Genomic DNA, 22,811 nt, shown 5'->3' with positions numbered 1-22,811 from the left:
TATCAAAATATTAGCAAGTCAGTGTAGCAGTGCACACCAGTTAGTGAATTATGTGGTTGGTTCGCAGTATTGCACTGTATAATTGAATATTGTTGTTATTACTTTGAATTGTAATTATTGAATGATCATTTTATTGTTTGTTACAATAGAGAATATTTCGTAATTAGTTATTTCAGTCCATGAAAACAAACCAAGTGTACGAGGGATATTTTGAAAACGGGTAGATATTTTGATATAAATATAGCATCTCAAATCATTACAAAATCACCAAGAGCATTACCACACAAAGGAAAATTTTCCTTCCTCTAGGAAAAATTCTGGTCTGAAAGGGTTAAAGAACGATATTTTAAAGTACTCCATGTGAACGATGAATGCCCGACACCACAAAAACGTGTTACAGTTTTGCAAGCTTGACTGGTAAGCGCTTCGTCAATGTAAAGAATTGTAAAAGACTTTGGTTCCAGATATGTTAAGAAGAAAGTTTTTACTTTAAAGAAGTGGGATAGGTGCAGCACGAATTGCATCCCATATAACGATTCACGACAAAAGAGAAGAAGGTAGTTCAGCAGTGTATGCGTCAGTTAGAATCATTCCAGGAAGTTCTGCTGGAGAACGAGTGATGGTACTGGCGGTTTTGAGGTTCTCATAGGAGTAAGTTATCGGATAATTATTCTGTATGCTGACTCTTCTTCTACTTTTCTTTCTGAGAATTAACTTGTGTTTACGTGTTTCATTTCGGAAATGAAAGCTGTCAGTTTCACGACGTGATTTACCAGTCTTGTCATACCTTGCTTCGAAGTCGGTCATTGCCATTTATAATTAAACTGAAAACACTAAGTACAAACACCAGAAGAACAGATATTTTGGTTCAAATGGCTCCGAGCACTATGGGACTTAACATCTGAGGTCATCAGTCTTCTAGAACTTAGAACTACTTAAACCTAACTAACCTAAGGACATCACACAGATCCATGCCCGAGGCAGGATTCGAACCTGCGGCCGTAGCAGTCGCGCGGTTCCGGACTGAGCGCCTAGAACCGCGAGACCACCGCGGTCGGCAACAGATATTTTCCCCGGCTTAAAAACAAAAATATTAAGCACAGTATAAACCAGACTCCTGCCGATCTCCTGCAGCTTGTTAATTTATACAAGTCACGTGACAGAACATACAAACTTGACTTCCTTGGACGTGAATGGGATCACACGGTGTTGAGTTTACTCGCGTGCCACTGTCAACGTAGCCCTTAGAATTAATCTGGGCAAAGGGCTTTAAGGCTATGTGGAAGAAACAAAGAAAACATTGAAGAAAACATGGTTTGTGCATGAGGAGATAGACAAAATCTCACCTGTAGTCTGGGCGCAGTCTCTGCGGCGTGCTGAAAAGCTTCAGAACGAATTATTTGACAGGAAAGTGATGATGGTTATAAGCTTTGAAACTATCATCGTAAATTTACCATCAGATTGTTTGCAAATAGAACTGACGATGGTATTATTATGTGGAATTAGGAACAAAGTAATAATATTTCTTAGTTTTAAAGATTCGTGGTTTAAAAATGTGTTTGTCAACATATCAGTTGCATAAATACGAGCTACCTAGCCTTTTTGATTATGGCTTCGTATTTTTTTAATTATGCAGGCTGTAATGTTCAACATATTGCCCAAGAAGAAGTTAAGGTTCTCCCACCACGTTGTATGCTCTAATAACACGCGACAATGCAGCGGATAATTTCGTCAGAAGACCAATATTTCCACATGTAAACCTCTGTCATTTTCAAGGTACGAAAAGGATAAGGTCAGCATTCCCTGGAGTTATTTGCAGATGGTGGTTAATTGTTTCCTTGTTCAATAGATTATAAATGCTCTCTGTCACTGCAATGTCGAACGCGTTGGTATACAGTCTTACAGCCCGTTAACAGCGAAAAATATGACAAATTACTGACCATTTTTATGACAGTCTTTTTAAATTAGTTTTTTCTACCAGTAATTCTTTTTTTACAGAGTATGATTACACGTAACTATAGTCAAACACATCGACACACACACCTTTCACATTTTAAAAATTCTATTGAGTAGAAGCAAATGTCAAGCAGATATAACGAATTCGGTTTTTGCTTGAAATTAATTTTTTGTGTATTAAATTTTTACTTATAATGCAGTTCAACTCGCTTCAGCCCCAAGTATCTGAGTGGTCAGCACGACAGAATGTCAATCCTAAGGGCCCGGGTTCGATTCCACGCTGGGTCGGAGATTTTCTCCGCTCAGGGACTGGGTATTGTGTTGTTCTAATCATTATTATTTCATCCCAATCGACGTGAAAGTCGCTGAAGTGGCGTCAAATCGAAAGACTTGCACCCCGCAAACGGTCTAGCCGACGGGAGGCCCTAGTCCAATGACATTTACATTTAGTTCAAATCGCAATAAATGATAATTATTGCAAGCAGTTTCAATGACCTTGTCGTCAGACAATTGTCATATGAGAGAAACAGTACTTCACGTCTCCACAAAGCTGTACCGTCTGTTCTCGCCTCCCGACGTCAAGGAGAGTAAATCTGTGGAGCAGTGGACGCAGCTTCGTCATGAATTAATCTCTCATGACGATTGATCGAAACTTGTTTTAATATTTATTATTCCCCTCATAGATTTGAACGTATAATACAATGTACCGTAGGCAAACGAGCCTTATTGTTGTCGGTAGCATTGCAGTTCAGCAACGTGGACTTTGCCTACACTCTGCTGCCTCGCATGCGGAGTTCTCATCCCTCCTCCACGTTTCCTTTCCGCACCGCCTCCATGCGCGGAAGCGTCGTCCTAGGTGAGGCGGGCTATAGACTGACAGCTCCAAGCAAACGCCGGTGCTCGCGGTCGCTAACTGAAGGCATTCGGCTACCGCGTTGTTCGTTGTGAGGGGTATTCGCGGTACTCTCTTGACACTATGGAAATCGGAGTATTGAATTCCTTCACCATTTTCGAAATGGAGTAGCACATACGCCGGACTCCAACTGTCACTGTACATTAAAGGCCAGTTATATTTCCGTTGTGCGGCCACAATCATGTCCGAAACCTTTTCACGTGAATCATGGGAGTACAAATGAGAGCTCCGCCAACGCACTGTCCTTTTACACTTCGTGTACGTGGTATACCGCCATCTGTTTACGTTCACACCGCTATCCCATGAGTTTTTTCACCCGAATATACATTCGTTCCTGCTAATGGTGGCTTCAGTTTGGAAACAGTTGTCACAATTCTCCGCTGCAGCTTTGTATGGGCTTGACTGAAGGTGACTAAAGTTTTCGAATCTTATTCTAACCTTTGATCATCGTATTTTCAACACAACAACCCTTCCCGCAACTTCTAAATTTTAAAGCCTGTCGACTTCTGCTCTTCCTGTAAGACTTTTTTCGTGCATTTTTGTTTTCATTATGCATCTAGAACAATAGAGTAGAGATTATTAGACGACAATGCTCAGTCGCGGTATTCACCACAAAAGTAAGGCCGCTTTGTTATAACAACATTTCAGGTGTCCCAGTCCCAACAGCACCAAAAAAATTTTTCTCTTTTTTATCTTTTTACCACATACCAGTAAACTCCAAAGTCTTTAAAAATCCGGACTCTCATGCATAATAGAGCTTCAATCGTCATTAATTTACAAACAAGTTAACGTGTTAAATATTTCACTTTGAGCGTGTACGTGATAAAACGTGTAGCAAAAGTGTGAAACTATGCATTGGTGGTAGTCGCTAAGCTCTCTCTTTATGAAACGCTGGATGAATATAGTCTGTGTACTGTGAGCTCCATTTTAATGAAAAGTTAGTTTTTCATGCATCAAATGTCTCTGAAACAGGCATCATACAAAGATAGAATTTTGCAGTTACATTCTGTGGTACATCCGGATGCTGTCCGCAATCTCTGTTATTAAGAGAGCTGGTAATAAAGAAGTAAAAAGTGAAAATGTGAAGCCTCACACTGAGGTTTCCTTTAAAAAATTTTTGGGGAGTGTCAGTGAGAAAAAGTTTCGACAAGGTTTAAAATTATGTGTTAAGTTTGTTGGAAGTCGCTAAGACCTGTCGTTCCCAAGACTGGATGAATATATTATTTGCACGTCTTTAGACACGTTGCCTCCAGGCAAACCGTGACTTATTGTGTCAGCTTTTAAGATAAGATTATACCTGTTAATGAGCAGATTACGACAGAATTTCAAATTTTTAAAATAATTCGATAATAGCGCAAAGTATTGATAATAACGTTGTTGCCACTAGAGACCTTTAGACAGACTACCATCAACTGCTAAAGGGTTCAGGATAGTGCTGGAGTAATGTTAATGTTTTCAACTCCAGAAGTACGAGGGTCAGTCAAATGAAAACCTTAAATTTGTAATAACAAATCAAAATTTCGCGCCGTTATCCTGTAAGTTGGTAAGCGTGCTACAAACAGCGTACAGAATGGCCTGTAGGTGGCAGCATAGTCCAGATGCAGACATACCGTCGCAGTAGCAGTATAAAGATGGCCGCCCCACTTGCGACTTGCACCAGGGAAGAACAGCGTTCTGTTATTCGGTTTTTGCGTAGTGAAGGTGTGAAACGTATTGAAATTCATCGTTCATGAAGGTTCAGAATGGTAATGCATGTTTGTCACAGCAGCAAGTCTACGAATGGAGTAGGAAGTTCGCAAACGGTGTGACTTCAGTGGAAGATGCTCCTCGTCCAGGTCAGGAACAACGCGTTGTGACTCCACAGAACACTGCAGCAGTTGAAGCCATAGTGAAGGAAAACCACCAAGTGAGACTGAATGAAATTGCAGCATGTTTACAGATTACTCATGGCTTAGCACACCACATTGTCCATGATGTGCTCCAGTTTCACAAAGTGTCTGCAAGATGGGTGCCACGGCAGCTGACTCCTGAGATGAGAGAGCGACATGTTGATGCTTGCGAAGAACTTCTTCGGCGCTTTGAACGAGAAGGTGATGGTTTCCTTACAAGAATCGTTACTGGGGACGAAACCTGGGTTCACTTCCACCAACCGGAAACGAAGAGAGCGAGCAAGGAATGGCGCCATTCCTCATCACCAAAACCAAAGAAGTTTCGAACAGAACCATTCACAGGGAAGGTTACGCTGACTCTCTTTTGGGACGAGAAAGGCGTCATTTTGGAGCATTACATGCCTAGAGGGACCACTGTCACCAGTGCATCATACATAGATCCTCTAAAAAATCATCTGCAGCCTGCAATCAAATCAAATCGTCGTGGATTGCTGTCAGCAGGTGTTCTTTTGCCACATGACATTGCAAAGCCCCACACTGCCCGTATAACAGTTGCAACAATCACAGACCTGCATTTTCAGTGTCTCTCTCATCCACCATACTCGCCAGATCTTGCCCCAGGTGATTCCCATATGTTTGGCCCACTCAAAGAAGCAATGGGAGGAATGAAATTCCGTTCTGATGAAGAGGTACGCCATGCAGTGCATGAGTGGTTTTGCGGACTACCAAACAATTTTTTTTCTAAAGGAATTTATGCACTTTGTAAGTACTGGAGGACTTCCATTGAGCGTGGGGGGAGATTATGTTGAAAATTAATACAGCTTTGTACCAGTTCTGCACAATAAGTAATATTTTAAAACATATTCAACGTTTTCATTTGACTCACCCTCGTATATCAGTTTCGTGTAATTATTTTGCTTTCTTTAGCTTTCTTCTTTTTTATGTAGGAAGGGAACTGCAATCAAAGAAACTAATGAGAAATTCATATCGATGTGCCGATGTTTATTTACTTATAAGTTAGTTTGTACACAATTTGAGATGTCGGCGGTGGGGCGTTCGGCGCGACAGCAGGCCTCAGCCGTGGATGGGCAGGTGTCCGTGGGCGTAGCCGAGGCCGTGAGCTCCGAGCAGGCCGGGGGCGTGAGCGGCGGCGAGGACGGCGGCGGGGGCTGCGAGGGCCGCGTGCGCGTAGGCGCTGTTGATGTGGGCGTCGCGGGCCTGCGTCTGGGCGACGGCGCTCAGGTGGGCGGCCCTGGAGGCGGCCACCTCAGGGGTGTCCAGCACGTAGCCCCCGGGGCCGACGGCGATGTGTGCCGGGCCGTAGGCGGCGTAGCCGGGGTGCACCCCGTGGACGGCGACCAGCGCGGGGGCGGCGGCCAGGACGCCGTGCGCGGCCCCCAGGTACCCGGGGGCGGGGGCGGCGACGGCGGCGGCCAGCAGGGCGGACAGGGCAACCTGCGAACAAGTCCAGCACCTGAGTACTAAGGCTCCCCTAATAACGCTACAATTTCGTTCCAAAGCTTTCCTGTGGTCGAGCGGTTCTAGGCGCTTCAGTCCGGAAGCACGCGGCTGCTACGGTCGGAGGTTCGAATCCTGACTCGCGCATGGATATGTGTGATGTCCTAAGGTTATTTAGGTTTATGTAGTTCTAAGTTTAGGGTACTGATGAGCTCAGATGTTAAGTCCCATAGTGCTTAGAGCGATCTGAACCATTTGAATCAAAGCTATCCTTATTTCCTCTCAAGTGTTCTGAGAATCTTACAGATGATTTCTTGTTCCTGGACAGTGTAGGTTGTCCCAGACAAAACGCATAGGTGTTTTTTTAATCTTATGGTGTAATCTGCGCCGTACGGAAACGTTTAAAGCCAAAGTGGACCGTAAGCATTATTTTATTTGGAACACATGGAAAACTCAGGGGAACGAGGATCTCAGATTTCCCGAGCGAAGATGTGACGAAACAGAATCAAATGGTTCAAATGGCTCTGAGCACTATGGGATTCAACTTCTGAGGTCATCAGTCTCCTAGAACTTAGAACTACTTAAACCTAACTAACCTAAGGACATCACACATATCCATGCCGGAGGCAGGATTCGAACCTGCGACCGTAGCGGTCGCGCGGTTCCAGACTGAAGCGCCTAGAACCGCTCGACCACCCCGGCCAGCTGTAACGTAACAGATATCGAAGGAGTATCTTGTGTGAAAATATCTATCGCCTTTATGTAACACCTAAAGAAAATCATCCTTATAGCGAAGTAGTACGAAAATCTTATTGGAGCCAGGAATACAAGTTATGTCAAGGAAAAAATGAACTAAATCATTTCCCCAATCAGATACTGAAATTCGTTCTTCCATGTACTCCAAGAACAAGGCCTCACTTTCCTATTGCCTTAAGCCATGCCTCCATGGCAAGTCATGATTCACCTACCGTGAATCTGCACCATCATACCCTCATACTTTCCCAGTGTCACTCATCAGCTACCCTCTTACTAACACAACGATATGGCATGCAACCAACAATAGGATAAACAACAACATACACAAATAACAAAACGCCACACCGCGACGTGAACGGTTTTCCTCAAACGGTGTACCTTCTCCAGAGCTTCCGGCGAGTAGTCCTTCCTTTTTTCCGAGTTTCTGGCATTGTTGCACCTTCAAGTTCCAGAAGCAGAATTTAGAAATCATCTTTGATAGCGCCAGAAAACTTTGCTGGACGACGTACAAGAATGGAACAGCAGCAAATTAGCAAGTAACCACGAACGTTGCAACAAAATTAACAGTAAATGAGATAGCATGGACATCAGCAAACTAATCGTTCAGTACACATGTATTACATTAAAATTAAAGGGATGAACAAGAGTTACCAGAACAGACGGCAGTACTAACGCCTTAGAGTTTGTCATCTCTGCATGTTTTCTCTGCCTGAAATCTCCTGCGCTCAGAGGCTAAGGATGACTCTTGTTCTACTTCTGTTTGTGCCTTTGTCCCGCATCGCCGCAGAGTCGGATTAGGCATGGTTAGTTTAGAGGGTGGTCGGACGCCCTGCCTGTTGCCACCTCGGCACAGTATGTGGGCACCCCAGCTCTCTGTCTGTAGTTTTATTCACGCGGAACTGGACGAAAACTTTCGAAATGATTGCGAATCGTGTAATTGAGACGGGGCTTGGGTATCAGCGCGATATTCACCTAATCAGATGCGAGAAAACGCCTAAAAACCACATCCAGGCTGGTCAGCACACCGACACTCAGCGTTAATCTGCCGGCCCCATTCAATTGGGTCCGGCACACCTTCCCGTCACGGAAGAGACGGTTGAACACGCACGGTTATTCGGGCGGGTGGGGTAAGAAAGACTGAAGGGACTTTGTTCCTGCTCGTATACTGTGCTGACATTTTATTTGTAATTCATAGCGTGATGACCGGATTTTAAGAGCGGTGAACAGGCGAAGGAAGTTAGCTCCACCTTCTGAACCCCAACATAAGATGACCACGAGAGGAGTGACAGCGCGGGAGGATAAAGCTGTGCTTCCCTTACGCTATGCAGAAACTGCATATGTGCTTACTGGTTCGGCAAGACTCTATCACTTGGTAATGGTAGTGACCCACGTAAGTACTTCATTTTAGATCGCTTTTGTTGGCTGCCCGAAGTGGACAGACCTGTATCGGCATCAGACGGTCCAGATCCAGGGAGCACTTGTTCAGGACGTTGAGAACAAACCACACATGTCAAGCGAATTATCATAGTGACAAGACACTGGTTTCGCCTTATGGAGCACGGTGATTTAAATCCCCGCCTGGGTAGTCGGATTTAAATTTTCCGTGGTTCCCTCAATCACTTTAAGCAAATGGCGCGATAGTTACTTTGCAAAGTACGCGGCCTACTCCATTCCTCGTCATTCTCTGATCTGAGTTTGTGCTCGGTCTCTAACGACCTCGTGGTGGATGGGACGTCAGCTCTGATTTCCCTTTCTTACTTCTACAGAGTGCTCTAAAGTTTCCCTTAGAAACTTCTAGGCGTTGTAAAGGGGACTGAGTAGACAATATTTTGGACTGGAATCCATATCCGGAAACATACCGTTTCCGTGCTTCAGCCGCTTAAATATATGTTTGCTAGGTATGCATGCAACAGTGTAGTCATGGCGGAGGGGGGTTACGTTGGATCGGCGGACGTCATTTGACGTGTTTCCTACCTCTCTGATCTGGTTCAAGCCTCATTCACGTGTATGTGAAAGTTAGAACAGTATAGTTGGGTACATGTTTGCACAATACACCGACATGATCCTTCCGTATGGCGAAGCTCACGGATATTTAAGAGCTGCTCAGGGCCTTTATCGATATCGTTATCCACAACGCCCGAATCCATCGCATAGTCTTTTCGTCAGAGTTACGCAACGGCTTCGAGAAATGGTACCTCTACGTCAGCAGGAGCGACTGTGGCGCTCCAAGAAGACGGCGCCCCTCCCAACTAGAATAGGCCCTACTGCATCACATTGAAGAGAGTCCGTCAACGATTACACGAACAAAAGCACGTGCAATGGATATCGCTCCCAGCATCGTATGGCATCTTCTGCATGACCGACATCTACATCCATACCGCCTCCAAAGGATACAGTCACTAGTGCCAAATATATGTTTGCTAGGTATGCATGCAACAGTGTAGTCATGGCGGAGGGGGGTTACGTTGGATCGGCGGACGTCATTTGACGTGTTTCCTACCTCTCTGATCTGGTTCAAGCCTCATTCACGTGTATGTGAAAGTTAGAACAGTATAGTTGGGTACATGTTTGCACAATACACCGACATGATCCTTCCGTATGGCTAAGCTCACGGATATTTAAGAGCTGCTCAGGGCCTTTATCGATATCGTTATCCACAACGCCCGAATCCATCGCATAGTCTTTTCGTCAGAGTTACGCAACGGCTTCGAGAAATGGTACCTCTACGTCAGCAGGAGCGACTGTGGCGCTCCAAGAAGACGGCGCCCCTCCCAACTAGAATAGGCCCTACTGCATCACATTGAAGAGAGTCCGTCAACGATTACACGAACAAAAGCACGTGCAATGGATATCGCTCCCAGCATCGTATGGCATCTTCTGCATGACCGACATCTACATCCATACCGCCTCCAAAGGATACAGTCACTAGTGCCAAATGACTTTTCCGTCGTTTCCCTAAATCACTCCAGGCAAATACCGGGATGGTTCCTTTGAAAGAGCACGGCCGACTTCCTTCCCCGTCCTTTCCTAATCCGATGAGACCGATGACTACGCTGTTTGGTCTCTTCCCCCAAACAATCCAATCCAATCCAAACCAAATGACTTTACACCACGCGTTGAGTTTTGTACGCAGTTTGCCGCGCTGCATCAACGAGCCTCTGGTATCTCCACGGTGCATTCTCTTCAGAGATGAAAATAAATTTTCTAAGGATTCTGTTCTCAATTCACGAAACAGCCATCTCTTCGGAGACGAAAACCCACTTGCCACGCTTGCCCGTGAATTCCAAAACAGATTTGGTATCAATGTGTGGGCGCGTATTCTGGACCTGACCTTGCTACAGTAAGTATTGGGCATGCTGTTGGATGCTGTGCCACCGAACGTCCGTCAAGACATGTGGTTCCAGCACGATGGACCACGCGTTCACTTTTTGCATCATATTCTGTTCAAATGGTTCAAATGGCCCTGAGCAGTATGGGACTTAAATTCTGAGGTCATCAGTCCCCTAGATCTTAGAACTACTTAAACTTAACTAATCTAAGGACACCACACACTTCCATGCGAGAGGCAGGATTCGAATCTGCGACCGCAGCGGTTCCAGACTGTAGCGCCTGGAACCGCTCGGCCACACCGTCCGGCTCATATTATGTCCAATGGTACCGACATCGATGGATAGGCTCAGATGGTCCAATCGCGTGCCCTCTGGATTTCACTCCATTGGACCTCTGGGGTCGAATGAACAGTTTTGTTTATAAGACTCCTGTACAGACTCCTGTACCTAATCGCACGAGAGGTGGTCGCTGCATGACAGATTTCAGGGACACCAGATGTGATGGAGGTTGTGTACCACATCAATCGTTGGTACTATTTGTGCACCGAACTTGGTGGTCGCCACATCGAACATTACTTACAGTGGATCAGAATGCCAACCCTGCTTTGAAATGGACAAAAACGGTTTAAGTTCAACTGTAAACAACAGCGATCGTGGAAGCTGGTTACATTTTCTTTTTGTTCCTTTGGTTAATAATGGGTGGAATTGTGAAACAAGTGATGTAATGCGTTACATCCAATAGATTTCTTATAAAAGTGGTCGCATTACTAACATGTTTTCAAATCTTTCTTGCAATCCATATGTGGCATACAGCAAACCAGTGCTTAACAGTAATGGTTAAAAACAGTCTTGGTTGCAATTTTAGTTCTTTTTTTTTTCTTGAACGGCGCGTTTCGCCTTATTTAGGCATCTTCAGGTTATCTTTTCTAGATGGTCGCGAGAGGCACCATGATCTGCATGACGCGTTCCCGTTCACAGGAGCTCCTGTGAACGGGAACGCGTCATGCAGATCTTGGTGCCTCTCGCGTCCATCTAGAAAAGATAACCTGAAGATGCCTAAATAAGGCGAAACGCGTCGGTGAAAAAATAAAAAAATAAAATTGCAGCCAAGACTGTTTTTAACCAATGTTTTCAAATGGTTGTAGGACGGAAAAGGTGCCTTTCCGGACATGGGTTCCAATTCAAAATGTCATCTCTCGGGCCCCTTTTCAAGTCCTAGAAGTTTGCAAGAGGGAGTTTTAGATGGCCCTGTATATCCGAGTAGTTCGGAGAATCTGATCTACTTACGAAGACCTTCATGGCGGAGCTCGTGGTGGTGTCTATACGGTGTTTCCCGCTATGAACTGTGCTCACAGTTAGCAAGCGCCGCCTTTTATAGTCGCTCGCGGACGTGAAAGGGACCGGCGCGGTCCGCCTGGCGGGAGGGGCGCGTGCGTTACGGCGCGGGGTTCGCTTCCGGTGGCGACCGCGGGCGCGGAGCGGCGAATTCTCCGTGGCCGGCGCGCGGGGCGCAGTGCGCACGCGTCGCCGAGGCCACGCCCACCTGCCGCTGACCGACATGCGCGCCGCCGGAACGGCCCCAGCACGACCGCCGCGCCGCCTCCTAGGAGTGCCGCCGGGGCGTCGCGCAGCTACAACGGGTCGCATTGTGTGTGTGTCGTAACATGCTGATACGATCAGTGGAACACAGTCAAGGAGGCGTCGATGCGTATCCAGATTTTCTTCTGCAACAAAAACTGTCCTCCATTAAGCGCACCGGTTTTGCATCGCGTAGTATATTTCGACTACATTGTTACAGATCATTTCGGCTCCCGCAAACATCCCGAATGTTGCATCATTCTGAATTTCTCACATTTCTTCATTGTGAGTCTTGCCATGGAGTAGTTTGCTATTGCGCAGCTTGTCTTAACAGTGAAGCCGGCCGGAGTGGAACCGCGAGACCACTACATCGCAGGTTCGAATCCTGCCGCGGGCATGGATGTGTATGATGTCCTTAGGTTAGTTAGGTTTAAGTAGTTCTAAGTTCTAGGGGACTGATGACCACAGAAGTTAAGTGCCATAGTGCTCAGAGCCATTTGAACCATTTTTTTAACGGTGAAAATATACAGCGTGGTGCATTGATCGTGACCGGGCCAAGTATCTCACGAAATAGGCGTCAAACGAAAAAACTACAAAGAACGAAACTTGTCTAGCTTGAAGGGGGAAACCAGATGGCGCTATGGTTGGCCCGCTAGATGGCGCTGCCATAGGTCAAACGGATATAAACTGCGTTTTTTTAAAAATAGGAACCCTCATTTTTATTACATATTTGTGTAGTACGTAAAGATATATGAATGTTTTAGTTGGACCACTTTTTTCGCTTTGTGATAGATGGCGTTGTAATAGTCACAAACATATGGCTCACAATTTTAGACGAACAGTTGGTAACAGGTAGGTTTTATAAATTAATACACAGAACGTAGGTACGTTTGAACATTTTATTTCGGTTGTTCCAGTGTGATACGTGTACCTTTGTAAAGTTATCATTTCTGATAACGCATGCTGTTACATCGTGGTTACCTGTAAGTACCACATTAATGCAATAAATGCTCAAAATGATGTCCGTCAACCTCAATGCATTTGGCAATACGTGTAACGACATTCCTCTCAACAGCGAGTAGTTCGCCTTCCGTAATTTTCGCACATGCACTGACAAAGCGCTGACGCATGTTGTCAGGCGTTGTCGGTGGGTCAAGATAACAAATATCCTTCAACTTTCCCCACAGAAAGAAATCCGGGGACGTCAGATCCGGTGAATGTGCAGGCCGTGGTATGGTGCTTCGACGAACAATCCTCCTGTCATGCAATATGCTATTCAATCCGGCTTCAACCGCACGCGAGCTATGTGCCGAACATCCATCATGTTGGAAGTACATCGCCATTCTGACACGCACTGAAACATCTTGTAGTAACATCGGTAGAACATTACGTAGGATATCAGCATACATTGCACCAGTTAGATTGCCATCGATAAAATGGGGGTCAATTATCCTTGCTCCCATAATGCCGCACCATACATTAACGCGTCAAGGTCGCTGATGTTCCACTTGTCGCAGCCATCGTGGATTTTCCGTTGCCCAATAGTGCATATTATGTCCGTTCACGTTACCGCTGTTGGTGAATGACGCTTCGTCGCTAAATACAACGAGTGCAAAAAATCTGTCATCGTCCCGTAATTTCTCTTGTGCCCAGTGGCAGAACTGTAAACGACGTGCAAAGTCGTCGCCATGCAATTCCTGGTGCATAGAAATATGGTACGGGTGCAATCGATGTTGATGTAGCATTCTCAACACGGACGGTTTTGAGATTCCCGATTCTGTCTGCTACTGATGTGCGGATTAGCTGCGACAGCAGCTAAAACACCTACTTGGGCATCATGATTTGTTGCAGATCGTGGTTGACGTTTCACATGTGGCTGAACACTTCCTGTTTCCTTAAATAACGTAACTATCCGGCAAACGGTCCGGACACTTGGATGATGTCGTCCAGGATGTCGAGCAGCATACATAGCACACGCCCGTTAGGCATTTTAATCACAATAGCCATACATCAACACGATATCGACTTTTTCTGCAATTGGTAAACGGTCCATTTTAACACGGGTAATGTGTGACGAAGCAAATACCGTCCGCACTGGCGGAATGTTACGTGATACCACGTACTTATACGGTTGTGACTATTACAGCGCCATCTATCACAAAGCGAAAAAAGTGGTCCAACTAAAACATTCGTATTTCTTTACATACTACACGAGTATGTAATAAAAAATGGGGGTTCCTATTTTAAAAAACGCAGTTGATATCCGTTTGACCTATGACAGCGCCATCTAGCGGGCCAACCATAGCGCCATCCGGTTTCCCCCTTCAAGCTAGACTAGTTTCGTTCTTTGTAGTTTTTTCGTTCGACGCTTATTTCGTGAGATAGTTGCCCCGGTCACTATCAATGGACCACCCTGTGTTATGACAAGGAAGAAAGTTACGCGGCAACTGCCATACGTCTTCGAGCAATTCTAGGATGCACTGAAACGCCGAATGAATCAACAGTTCGCAGACTTATTGTCAGGTTCCGTGTAACGGGTTCAACAGTGACGAGTCCATTCTCCTCAGTCAGTCTGTAAAATAAGCGAGTTTTACGATTCCTTTCAAAAACTAATGAACCAATTATCGTAAATGTTTATGCACATTATTTATTGATAGTTGAGCAACATTTTCCGATTTTTTAAGTAATTTGGTCGGAATTAAGCTCCCACCCAAGTGCAAAATGAGGTGTGCCCAGAACGAAAGTCCTGCAGTCTGCAAATCTTATAAAAATAAAAAAAGTTTCGTAATATATAGGATATTGTGTACGAAGGAATACTACAGGTTTTTGAAATTGGAAAAAAATAATAAAATGGCGGACGTTTCAAACAACGACATGGATTGGTCATGTGTTCCTGTTCACGTTTCTTGTCAAACTAATGAATAAAAATAAAGAAAATGCCTCTTACTCCTTGCGGACATTCCCGAGGAGTAATTCAGCGAAATTCCGGAAAGATATCTTCGTTAGTGTGCCCGCAGTCCTATCCGTCAACTTAAGATACAGTGTATTTCAAGATGTCGGAATGGACTGTGGGCACGCTAATAAAGATATCTCTTTGAAATTTGTTTGAATTACTCCTCGGGCCTGACCGGAATGAGTAATAGGCTATTATTTATTTTAACTGATCCATTAATTATTGCAAAAACATGACCGAAAACACGCGAACAAGCTACGTCCTTGTGCGAAACATCCGCTATTTTTTTTTTTTTTAATTTCTAGAAACATTGCTATTACTCGCTGTGCGGTATCCAATAGATTAAGAAAATTGTTTTCTGCTTTCAGATAAGATTTGCGATCCGCAGGACTTCCGTCATGTTCCCGCGCCCGGGTTCCCGGGTTCGATTCCCGGCGGGGTCAGTGATTTTCTCTGCCTCGTGATGACTGGGTGTTGTGTGATGTCCTTAGGTTAGTTAGGTTTAAGTAGTTCTAAGTTCTAGGGGACTGATGACCATAGATGTTAACTCCCATAGTGCTCAGAGCCATTTGAACCATTTGAGCTTCCGTCGTGGGCACACCTCATTTTGCACACGAAACTCCTCGGATGGGGAGGTTTAATGCTGACTGAATTTCTTAAAAAAAAAACAGAAAATGTTGCCCCAGAATCAATAAATAATGTGCAAAAATGCAGGGTGTCTCACGAAAAACGTCCGGGAAAGGTCCGGCTGCCGCGCGGCGAGTTTGTCGGCAGTCGCCGCTGCGTCTGCCGGTTGTCGCTATGCGTGGTTCTCGGACACCAATACTTCGCACGTGACCCCTACACTGTGCGGCCGAGTGTACAGGTGTTTTCTTTTGAGCTTTTACCCGAGTTTCCATTCGGTAGGGTATACACGAAGGATCAACGAGTGTTTCTCGTGTTTAACTATGCACAAACAGAATTGTAATTTGAATGTCGGCCTGACTTCATACGAAAAGTTCCCGGTCTGCATGTTCCCAGGGATCCAACACTACACAGATTGTTGAAGAAATTTCAAGAGACTGAGTCTGTGTTACACAAACGAAGGCCTGGAGAACCTAGTTGAAAGGGTCCTGTAGCCACCTTTCATTAGTCCAGGAGCCCACTTTTACTAGCATTTCTGTTTCTTTTCCTTGTTTCTCTTTTTTTCATAACTGATTGAATCAATGTGTTAGTGTGTCACGTTGCTAGACGGTGGCACAGTCTGCTGCAGGAAGTCTGCGATAGTCATACAGATTCAGCAGCAGTTGTACAGTATAGCCTAGCCGGCCGAAGTGGCCGTGCGGTTTAAGGCGCTGCAGTCTGGAGCCGCAAGACCGCTACGGTCGCAGGTTCGAATCCTGCCTCGGGCATGGATGTTTGTGATGTCCTTAGGTTAGTTAGGTCTAACTAGTTCTAAGTTGTAGGGGACTAATGACCTCAGCAGCTGAGTCCCATAGTGCTCAGAGCCATTTGAACCATTTTTACAGTATAGCCAGCTCTCATAGTGGACAAGTAGGCAAAGAGGTTTGCGCTACTTGTGAGAAATCTACCTGCGTTAGGTTGGTGGTGGAAATGGCATCTTTGGGTTTTTCGGGATGGAGGAGAAAAAGCGAGGCAGTCTGCCGCCGGTACGTGAAGCGTCCACAGCTGTGCTCCAGTCGAAGAAGGGTGAGTTAGACTGACCGCGTGGCGCGTTGTTACTTGGCGAGAGGAGAGCTGTTAGCTTTTGGTCCCCCTTTTCAACTCTGAAAGACTGCTTTACCTTGTCGCAGCAAGGAAAGCAAAATTTTTTTAGATTTTTCTTTTAGTAAATTTCTATAGCAGAATTGGATCCGCCGTAAAAGCGCCACACAAAGGTGTCGCATCTATAAGAAGTGAGCACTCGCTTCTGTATGAATGTTTGTTTGCCTTCATCTGTGCCTGTATACGATTTTAATTCTCTAAATATTAATAGCTTTGCCTTCTCGTAAATTTTCCTTGCTTTATGTTATCTTTCGTCCGTGGGGAGCCAGCCACGTGGTTGAAAATTACAGTTTGTTGGGCTACCGTTCACTGTCCTATCTCATGTGTGTTTTAAAGAATGTTAAGTGTTAATGATTGCGTGATGTGATATTGTTGCAACTTGGCCACGATACCTAGAAATTGCGTCTCCACAAACCACGTAGGCACGCGGGTGTACTGCGAAACGTGTGCCGTTTCACGAGCCATTGCAACCAGTTATCAGGCAACCGCAGTTGTATGAATGATTTTCACCAATGATTTTAGGTGTAGATTATAACGGTGAATGCTTTTCTGTAATATTTTAGGAATCAATGTTATCAGGAATTGTGTACATGCCTCACATCCATGTCTTAGGAAAAAATTATTTTATCCACAATTTTCTCTTGTATTCAGAGGTTCCGGTTTTGCACCTAAGCCACTCACCTCGTAGCTTTCCCGTTAGCACATCCAACGCGTTTCCTTACGCACAGGTGCAGTGATTAGTTTCCCATTTTATTTTAAAACAAATGCTTTAGATTAAGTCTTATTTTCAGGTGTGTTGCTGGGAGCTGATCTTACGCAAAGTGTTCATGCACTTTCTCTTTCATTTTAAATGTTTGACTCTCCTGAACAGTGCACGGGCAATACTACTAATTACATCGCATCCCCTATGAGCGATATCACTAACGTGTGCACTATTATGAGTTTTTGGTCTGTGATCCAATTAATTTATTTTCCGACTCGGCGACACCTTTGATTAGTTGTATGGTTAGAGTCGGTGGCGACCCTAATCTTCTCACGTTAATTTCACAATCAATAACCATTTGCATCTGGTTCATTTAACTCAAAAAATGGCTCTGAGCACTATGGGACTCAACTGCTGTGGTCATAAGTCCCCTAGAACTTAGAACTACTTAAACCTAACTAACCTAAGGACATCACACACATCCATGCCCGAGGCAGGATTCCAACCTGCGACCGTAGCGGTCGTGCGGTTCCAGACTGTAGCGCCTTTAACCGCTCGGCCACTCCGGCCGGCGGTTCATTTAACTGTTCGGACACAGTTCCGAGCACTACGTTTTGTTGACTCAAGTCTTTTCATGCCACTTACACAGATCGCAACAGGTACACGCAGTCTTGCAGAATTTATTCAAGGGTGCCTCACGACGACTGCCATCAGCGACCATTTGCCTGTGCTTTAGTTTAATAGTAAGAAGAAGTAACCAAGTGAGTTACACGGAGGTGGTGCCGACCCAATGATAACGTAATAGCCCGTTTAGTCACATAGTGTTTTAATGGAAAATTAATTTAAAATAAATTAGACGAGATAGGGGAGGCCTTCAAAAGAAGTCCGAGAAAATCTCAGCACCATTTGGCACTTCAGACTGGTCTGTCAAGAACATCTGCTCACAGAAATGTGAATGAACTGAAATTAAAACCACACAAAATAACGATAGTACATCAACTGAGGAACTCAGCTACAAAAAATGGTTCAAATGGCTCTGACCACTATGGGACTTAACTTCTGTGGTCATCAGTCCCCTAGAACTTAGAACTACTTAAATCTAACTAACTTAAGGACATCACACACATCCATTCCCGAGGGAGGATTCGAACCTGCGACTGTAGCGGTCGCGCGGTTCCAGACTGAAGCGCGTAGAACCGCTCGGCCACACCGGCCGGCGAACTCAGATACTCTCGCTCGAGGTCATTATTGCTACTGGCTGTTACATACGATGAAGAAGTTGCTCCGTCCGCAGCTCGTGGTCGTGCGGTAGCGTTCTCGCTTCCCACGCCCGGGTTCCGGGGTTCGATTCGCGGCGGGGTCAGGGATTTTCTCTGCCTCGTGATGACTGGGCGTTGTGTGATGTCCTTAGGTTAGTTAGGTTTAAGTAGTTCTAAGTTCTAGGGGACTCATGACCATGGATGTTAAGTCCCATAGTGCTCAGAGCCATTTGAAGAAGTTTATTTTCTGATGAAGCATGGCTACGTTTGTCAGGGTACGTAAATTGTCAGAACAATCGACGATTGAGCCCAGAAAATCCTCTTGAAGTACATAACAACGTCTGCATGATGCGGAAAGTAGAATGTGGTGTGCAGTAGTGCAAGACGAATTATCTTTTACAATGAAGCAATGCGTTCTGGCAGGTATGTGAACAATATCCTGTTTTTTCAGAGGTAACACCTAACAGAAAGATGTACGCTTCTTTCATACAGGACAATGCAAGACCACACAGCGTCAATGCTTCTGTAACAGCAATAGGAAGTGTTTTTGATGATAGGATAGATGGCTGCTCGCTCAATTTTCCAAATCTAAATTCGTGTGACTTTTATATTTGGGGAAAAAAGACAAGGCGTAAGCAAACAGTTCCCTCCCCGCCCCCCCCCCCCCCGTCCCCCCTCCAACTCGATGAGCTGGACGACAAGGTAAGGTTATTCATTTCCCAGATTTCGGCAGCCGACATTTGTCGTGTGTTTGCTAATATGTTTAGGAGATGTCAGGCTGCCCTAGCCACCACAGAGGGACATCATTTTGAGCACCTACTGCCCCCCCCCCCATGAACCATGGACCTTGCCGTTGGTGGGGAGGCTAGCGTGTCTCAGCGATACAGATAGCCGTACCGTAGGTACAACCACAACGGAGGGGTATCTGTTGAGAGGCCAGACAAACGTGTGGTTCCTGAAGAGGGGCAGCAGCCTTTTCAGTAGTTGCAAGGGCAACAGTCTGGATGATTGACTGATCTGGCCTTGTAACAATAACCAAAACGGCCTTGCTGTGCTGGTACTGCGAACGGCTGAAAGCAAGGGGAAACTACGGCCGTAATTTTTCCCGAGGACATGCAGCTTTACTGTATGATTAAATGATGATGGCGTCCTCTTGGGTAAAATATTCCGGAGGTCAAATAGTCCCCCACTCGGATCTCCGGGCGGGGACTACTCAAGAGGATATCGTTATCAGGAGAAAGAAAACTGGCGTTCTACGGATCGGAGCGTGGAATGTCAGGTCCCTTAATCGGGCAGGTAGGTTAGAAAATTTGAAAAGGGAAATGGATAGGTTAAAGTTAGATATAGTGGGAATTAGTGAAGTTCGGTGGCAGGAGGAACAAGACTTCTGGTCAGGTGACTACAGGGTTATAAACACAAAGTCAAATAGGGGTAATGCAGGAGTAGGTTTAATAATGAATAGGAAAATAGGAACGCGGGTAAGCTACTACAAACAGCTTAGTGAACGCATTATTGTGTCCAAGATAGATACGAAGCCCACACCTACTACAGTAGTACAAGTTTATATGCCAACTAGCTCTGAAGATGACGAAGAAATTGAAGAAATGTATGACGAGATAAAAGAAATTTTTCAGGTAGTGAAGGGAGACGAAAATTTAATAGTCATGGGTGATTGGAATTCGTCAGTAGGAAAAGGGAGAGAAGGAAACATAGTAGGTGAATATGGATTGGGGGGAAGAAATGAAAGAGGAAGCCGCCTTGTAGAATTTTGCACAGAGCATAACTTAATCATAGCTAACACTTGGTTTAAGAATCATGATAGAAGGTTGTATACATGGAAGAACCCTGGAGATACTAAAAGGTATCAGATAGATTATATAATGGTAAGACAGAGATTTGGGAACCAGGTTTTAAATTGTAAGACATTTCCAGGGGCAGATGTGAACTCTGACCACAATCTATTGGTTATGACCTGTAGATTAAAACTGAAGAAACTGCAAAAAGGTGGGAATTTAAGGAGATGGGACCTGGATAAACTGAAAGAACCAGAGGTTGTACAGAGTTTCAGGGAGAGTATAAGGGAACAATTGACAGGAATGGGGGAAAGAAATACAGTAGAAGAAGAATGGGTAGCTTTGAGGGATGAAGTAGTGAAGGCAGCAGAGGATCAAGTAGGTAAAAAGACGAGGGCTAGTAGAAACCCTTGGGTAACAGAAGAAATATTGAATTTAATTGATGAAAGGAGAAAATATAAAAATGCAGTAAATGAAGCAGGCAAAAAGGAATACAAACGTCTCAAAAATGAGATCGACAGGAAGTGCAAAATGGCTAAGCATGGATGGCTAGAGGACAAATGTAATGATGTAGAGGCTTATCTCACTAGGGGTAAGATAGATACTGCCTACAGGAAAATTAAAGAGACCTTTGTAGAAAAGAGAACCACTTGCATGAATATCATGAGCTGTGATGGAAACACAGTTCTAAGCAAAGAAGGGAAGGCAGAAAGGTGGAAGGAGTATATAGAGTGTCTATACAAGGGCGATGTACTTGAGGACAATGTTATTGAAATGGAAGAGGATGTAGATGAAGATGAAATGGGAGATACGATACTGCGTGAAGAGTTTGACAGAGCACTGAAAGACCTGAGTCGAAACAAGGCCCCGGGAGTAGACAACATTCCATTGGAACTACTGACGGCCTTGGGAGAGCCAGTCCTGACAAAACTCTACCATCTGGTGAGCAAGATGTATGAGACAGGCGAAATACCCTCAGACTTCAAGAAGAATATAATAATTCCAATCCCAAAGAAAGCAGGTGTTGACAGATGTGAGAATTACCGAACAATCAGTTTAATAAGCCACAGCTGCAAAATAATAACGCGAATTCTTTGCAGACGAATGGAAAAACTGATAGAAGCCGACCTCGGGGAAGATCAGTTTGGATTCCGTAGAAATACTGGTACACGTGAGGCAATACTGACCTTACGACTTATCTTAGAAGAAAGATTAAGAAAGGCAAACCTACGTTTCTAGCATTTGTAGACTTAGAGAAAGCTTTTGACAATGTCGCCTGGAATACTCTCTTTCACATTCTGAAGGTGGCAGGGGTAAAATACAGGGAGCGAAAGGCTATTTGCAATTTGTACAGAAACCAGATGGCAGTTATAAGAGTCGAGGGACATGAGAGGGAAGCAGTGGTTGGGAAGGGAGTAAGACAGGGTTGTAGCCTCTCCCCGATGTTATTCAATCTGTATATTGAGCAAGCAGTAAAGGAAACAAAAGAAAAATTCGGAGTAGGTATTAAAGTCCATGGAGAAGAAATAAAAACGTTGAGGTTCGCCGATGACATTGTAATTCTGTCAGAGACAGCAAAGGACTTGGAAGAGCAGTTGAATGGAATGGACAGTGTCTTGAAAGGAGGATATAAGATGAACATCAACAAAAGCAAAACGAGGATAATAGAATGTAGTCGAATTAAGTCGGGTGATGCTGAGGGAATTAGATTAGGAAATAAGACACTTAAAGTAGTAAACGAGTTTTGCTACTTGGGGAGCAAAATAACTGATGATGGTCGAAGTAGAGAGGATATGAAATGTAGACTGGCAATGGCAAGGAAAGCGTTTCTGAAGAAGAGAAATTTGTTAACATCGAGTATAGATTTAAATGTCAGGAAGTCGTTTCTGAAAGTATTTGTATGGAATGTAGCCATATATGGAAGTGAAACATGGACGGTAAATAGTTTGGACAAGAAGAGAATAGAAGCTTTCGAAATGTGGTGCTACAGAAGAATGCTGAAGATTAGTTGGGTAGATCACATAACTAATGAGGAGGTACTGAGTAGGATTGGGGAGAAGAGGAGTTTGTGGCACAACTTGACCAGAAGAAGGGATCGGTTGGTAGGGCATGATCTGAGGCATCAAGGGATCACCAATTTAGTATTGGAGGGCAGCGTGGATGGTAAAAATCGTAGGGGGAGACCAACAGATGAATACACTAAGCAGGTTCAGAAGGATGTAGGTTGCAGTAGGTACTGGGAGATGAAGAAGCTTGCACAGGATAGAGTAGCATGGAGAGCTGCTTCAAACCAGTCTCAGGACTGAAGACCACAACAACAACAACAACTGTAAGCCGGGTGGCCGGGTGGTCCAGAGGTTCTAGGCGCTACAGTCTGGATCCGCCGACCGCTACGGTCGCAGGCTCGAATCCTGCCTCGAGCATGGATGTGTGTGATGTCCTTAGGTTGGTTATGTTTAA

The 22,811-nt window shown here is 44.8% G+C and overlaps 1 protein-coding gene across 2 annotated transcripts in view; it reads right to left on the bottom strand.

Moving 5' to 3' along the window:
* Window positions 1-5,739: 5,739 nt before the first annotated feature.
* LOC126253593 (cuticle protein 18.7-like) overlaps window positions 5,740-22,811 on the bottom strand; it is a 91,723-nt gene continuing 74,651 nt past the window's right edge. Inside the window, exons 1-2 of one of the 2 annotated variants that reach the window (XM_049955030.1) lie at window positions 11,589-11,631; window positions 5,740-6,213 (exon numbers count right to left, since the gene is read on the bottom strand). In XM_049955030.1, the coding sequence (XP_049810987.1) occupies window positions 5,833-6,213; window positions 11,589-11,600 (393 nt within the window). In that variant the 5' untranslated portion in view covers window positions 11,601-11,631 and the 3' untranslated portion in view covers window positions 5,740-5,832. Of the gene's footprint in view, window positions 6,214-11,588; window positions 11,632-22,811 lie in introns of those variants that run through there. The other variant, XM_049955028.1, reaches the window with a different exon arrangement.

The sequence above is a fragment of the Schistocerca nitens genome, chromosome 4 (genome assembly GCF_023898315.1).
Source record: "Schistocerca nitens isolate TAMUIC-IGC-003100 chromosome 4, iqSchNite1.1, whole genome shotgun sequence".
NCBI classification, from domain to species: Eukaryota; Metazoa; Arthropoda; class Insecta; order Orthoptera; family Acrididae; genus Schistocerca; species Schistocerca nitens.
The sequence above is the reverse complement of the archived record's forward strand: the minus strand, read 5'-3'. Positions and strand labels throughout refer to the sequence as shown.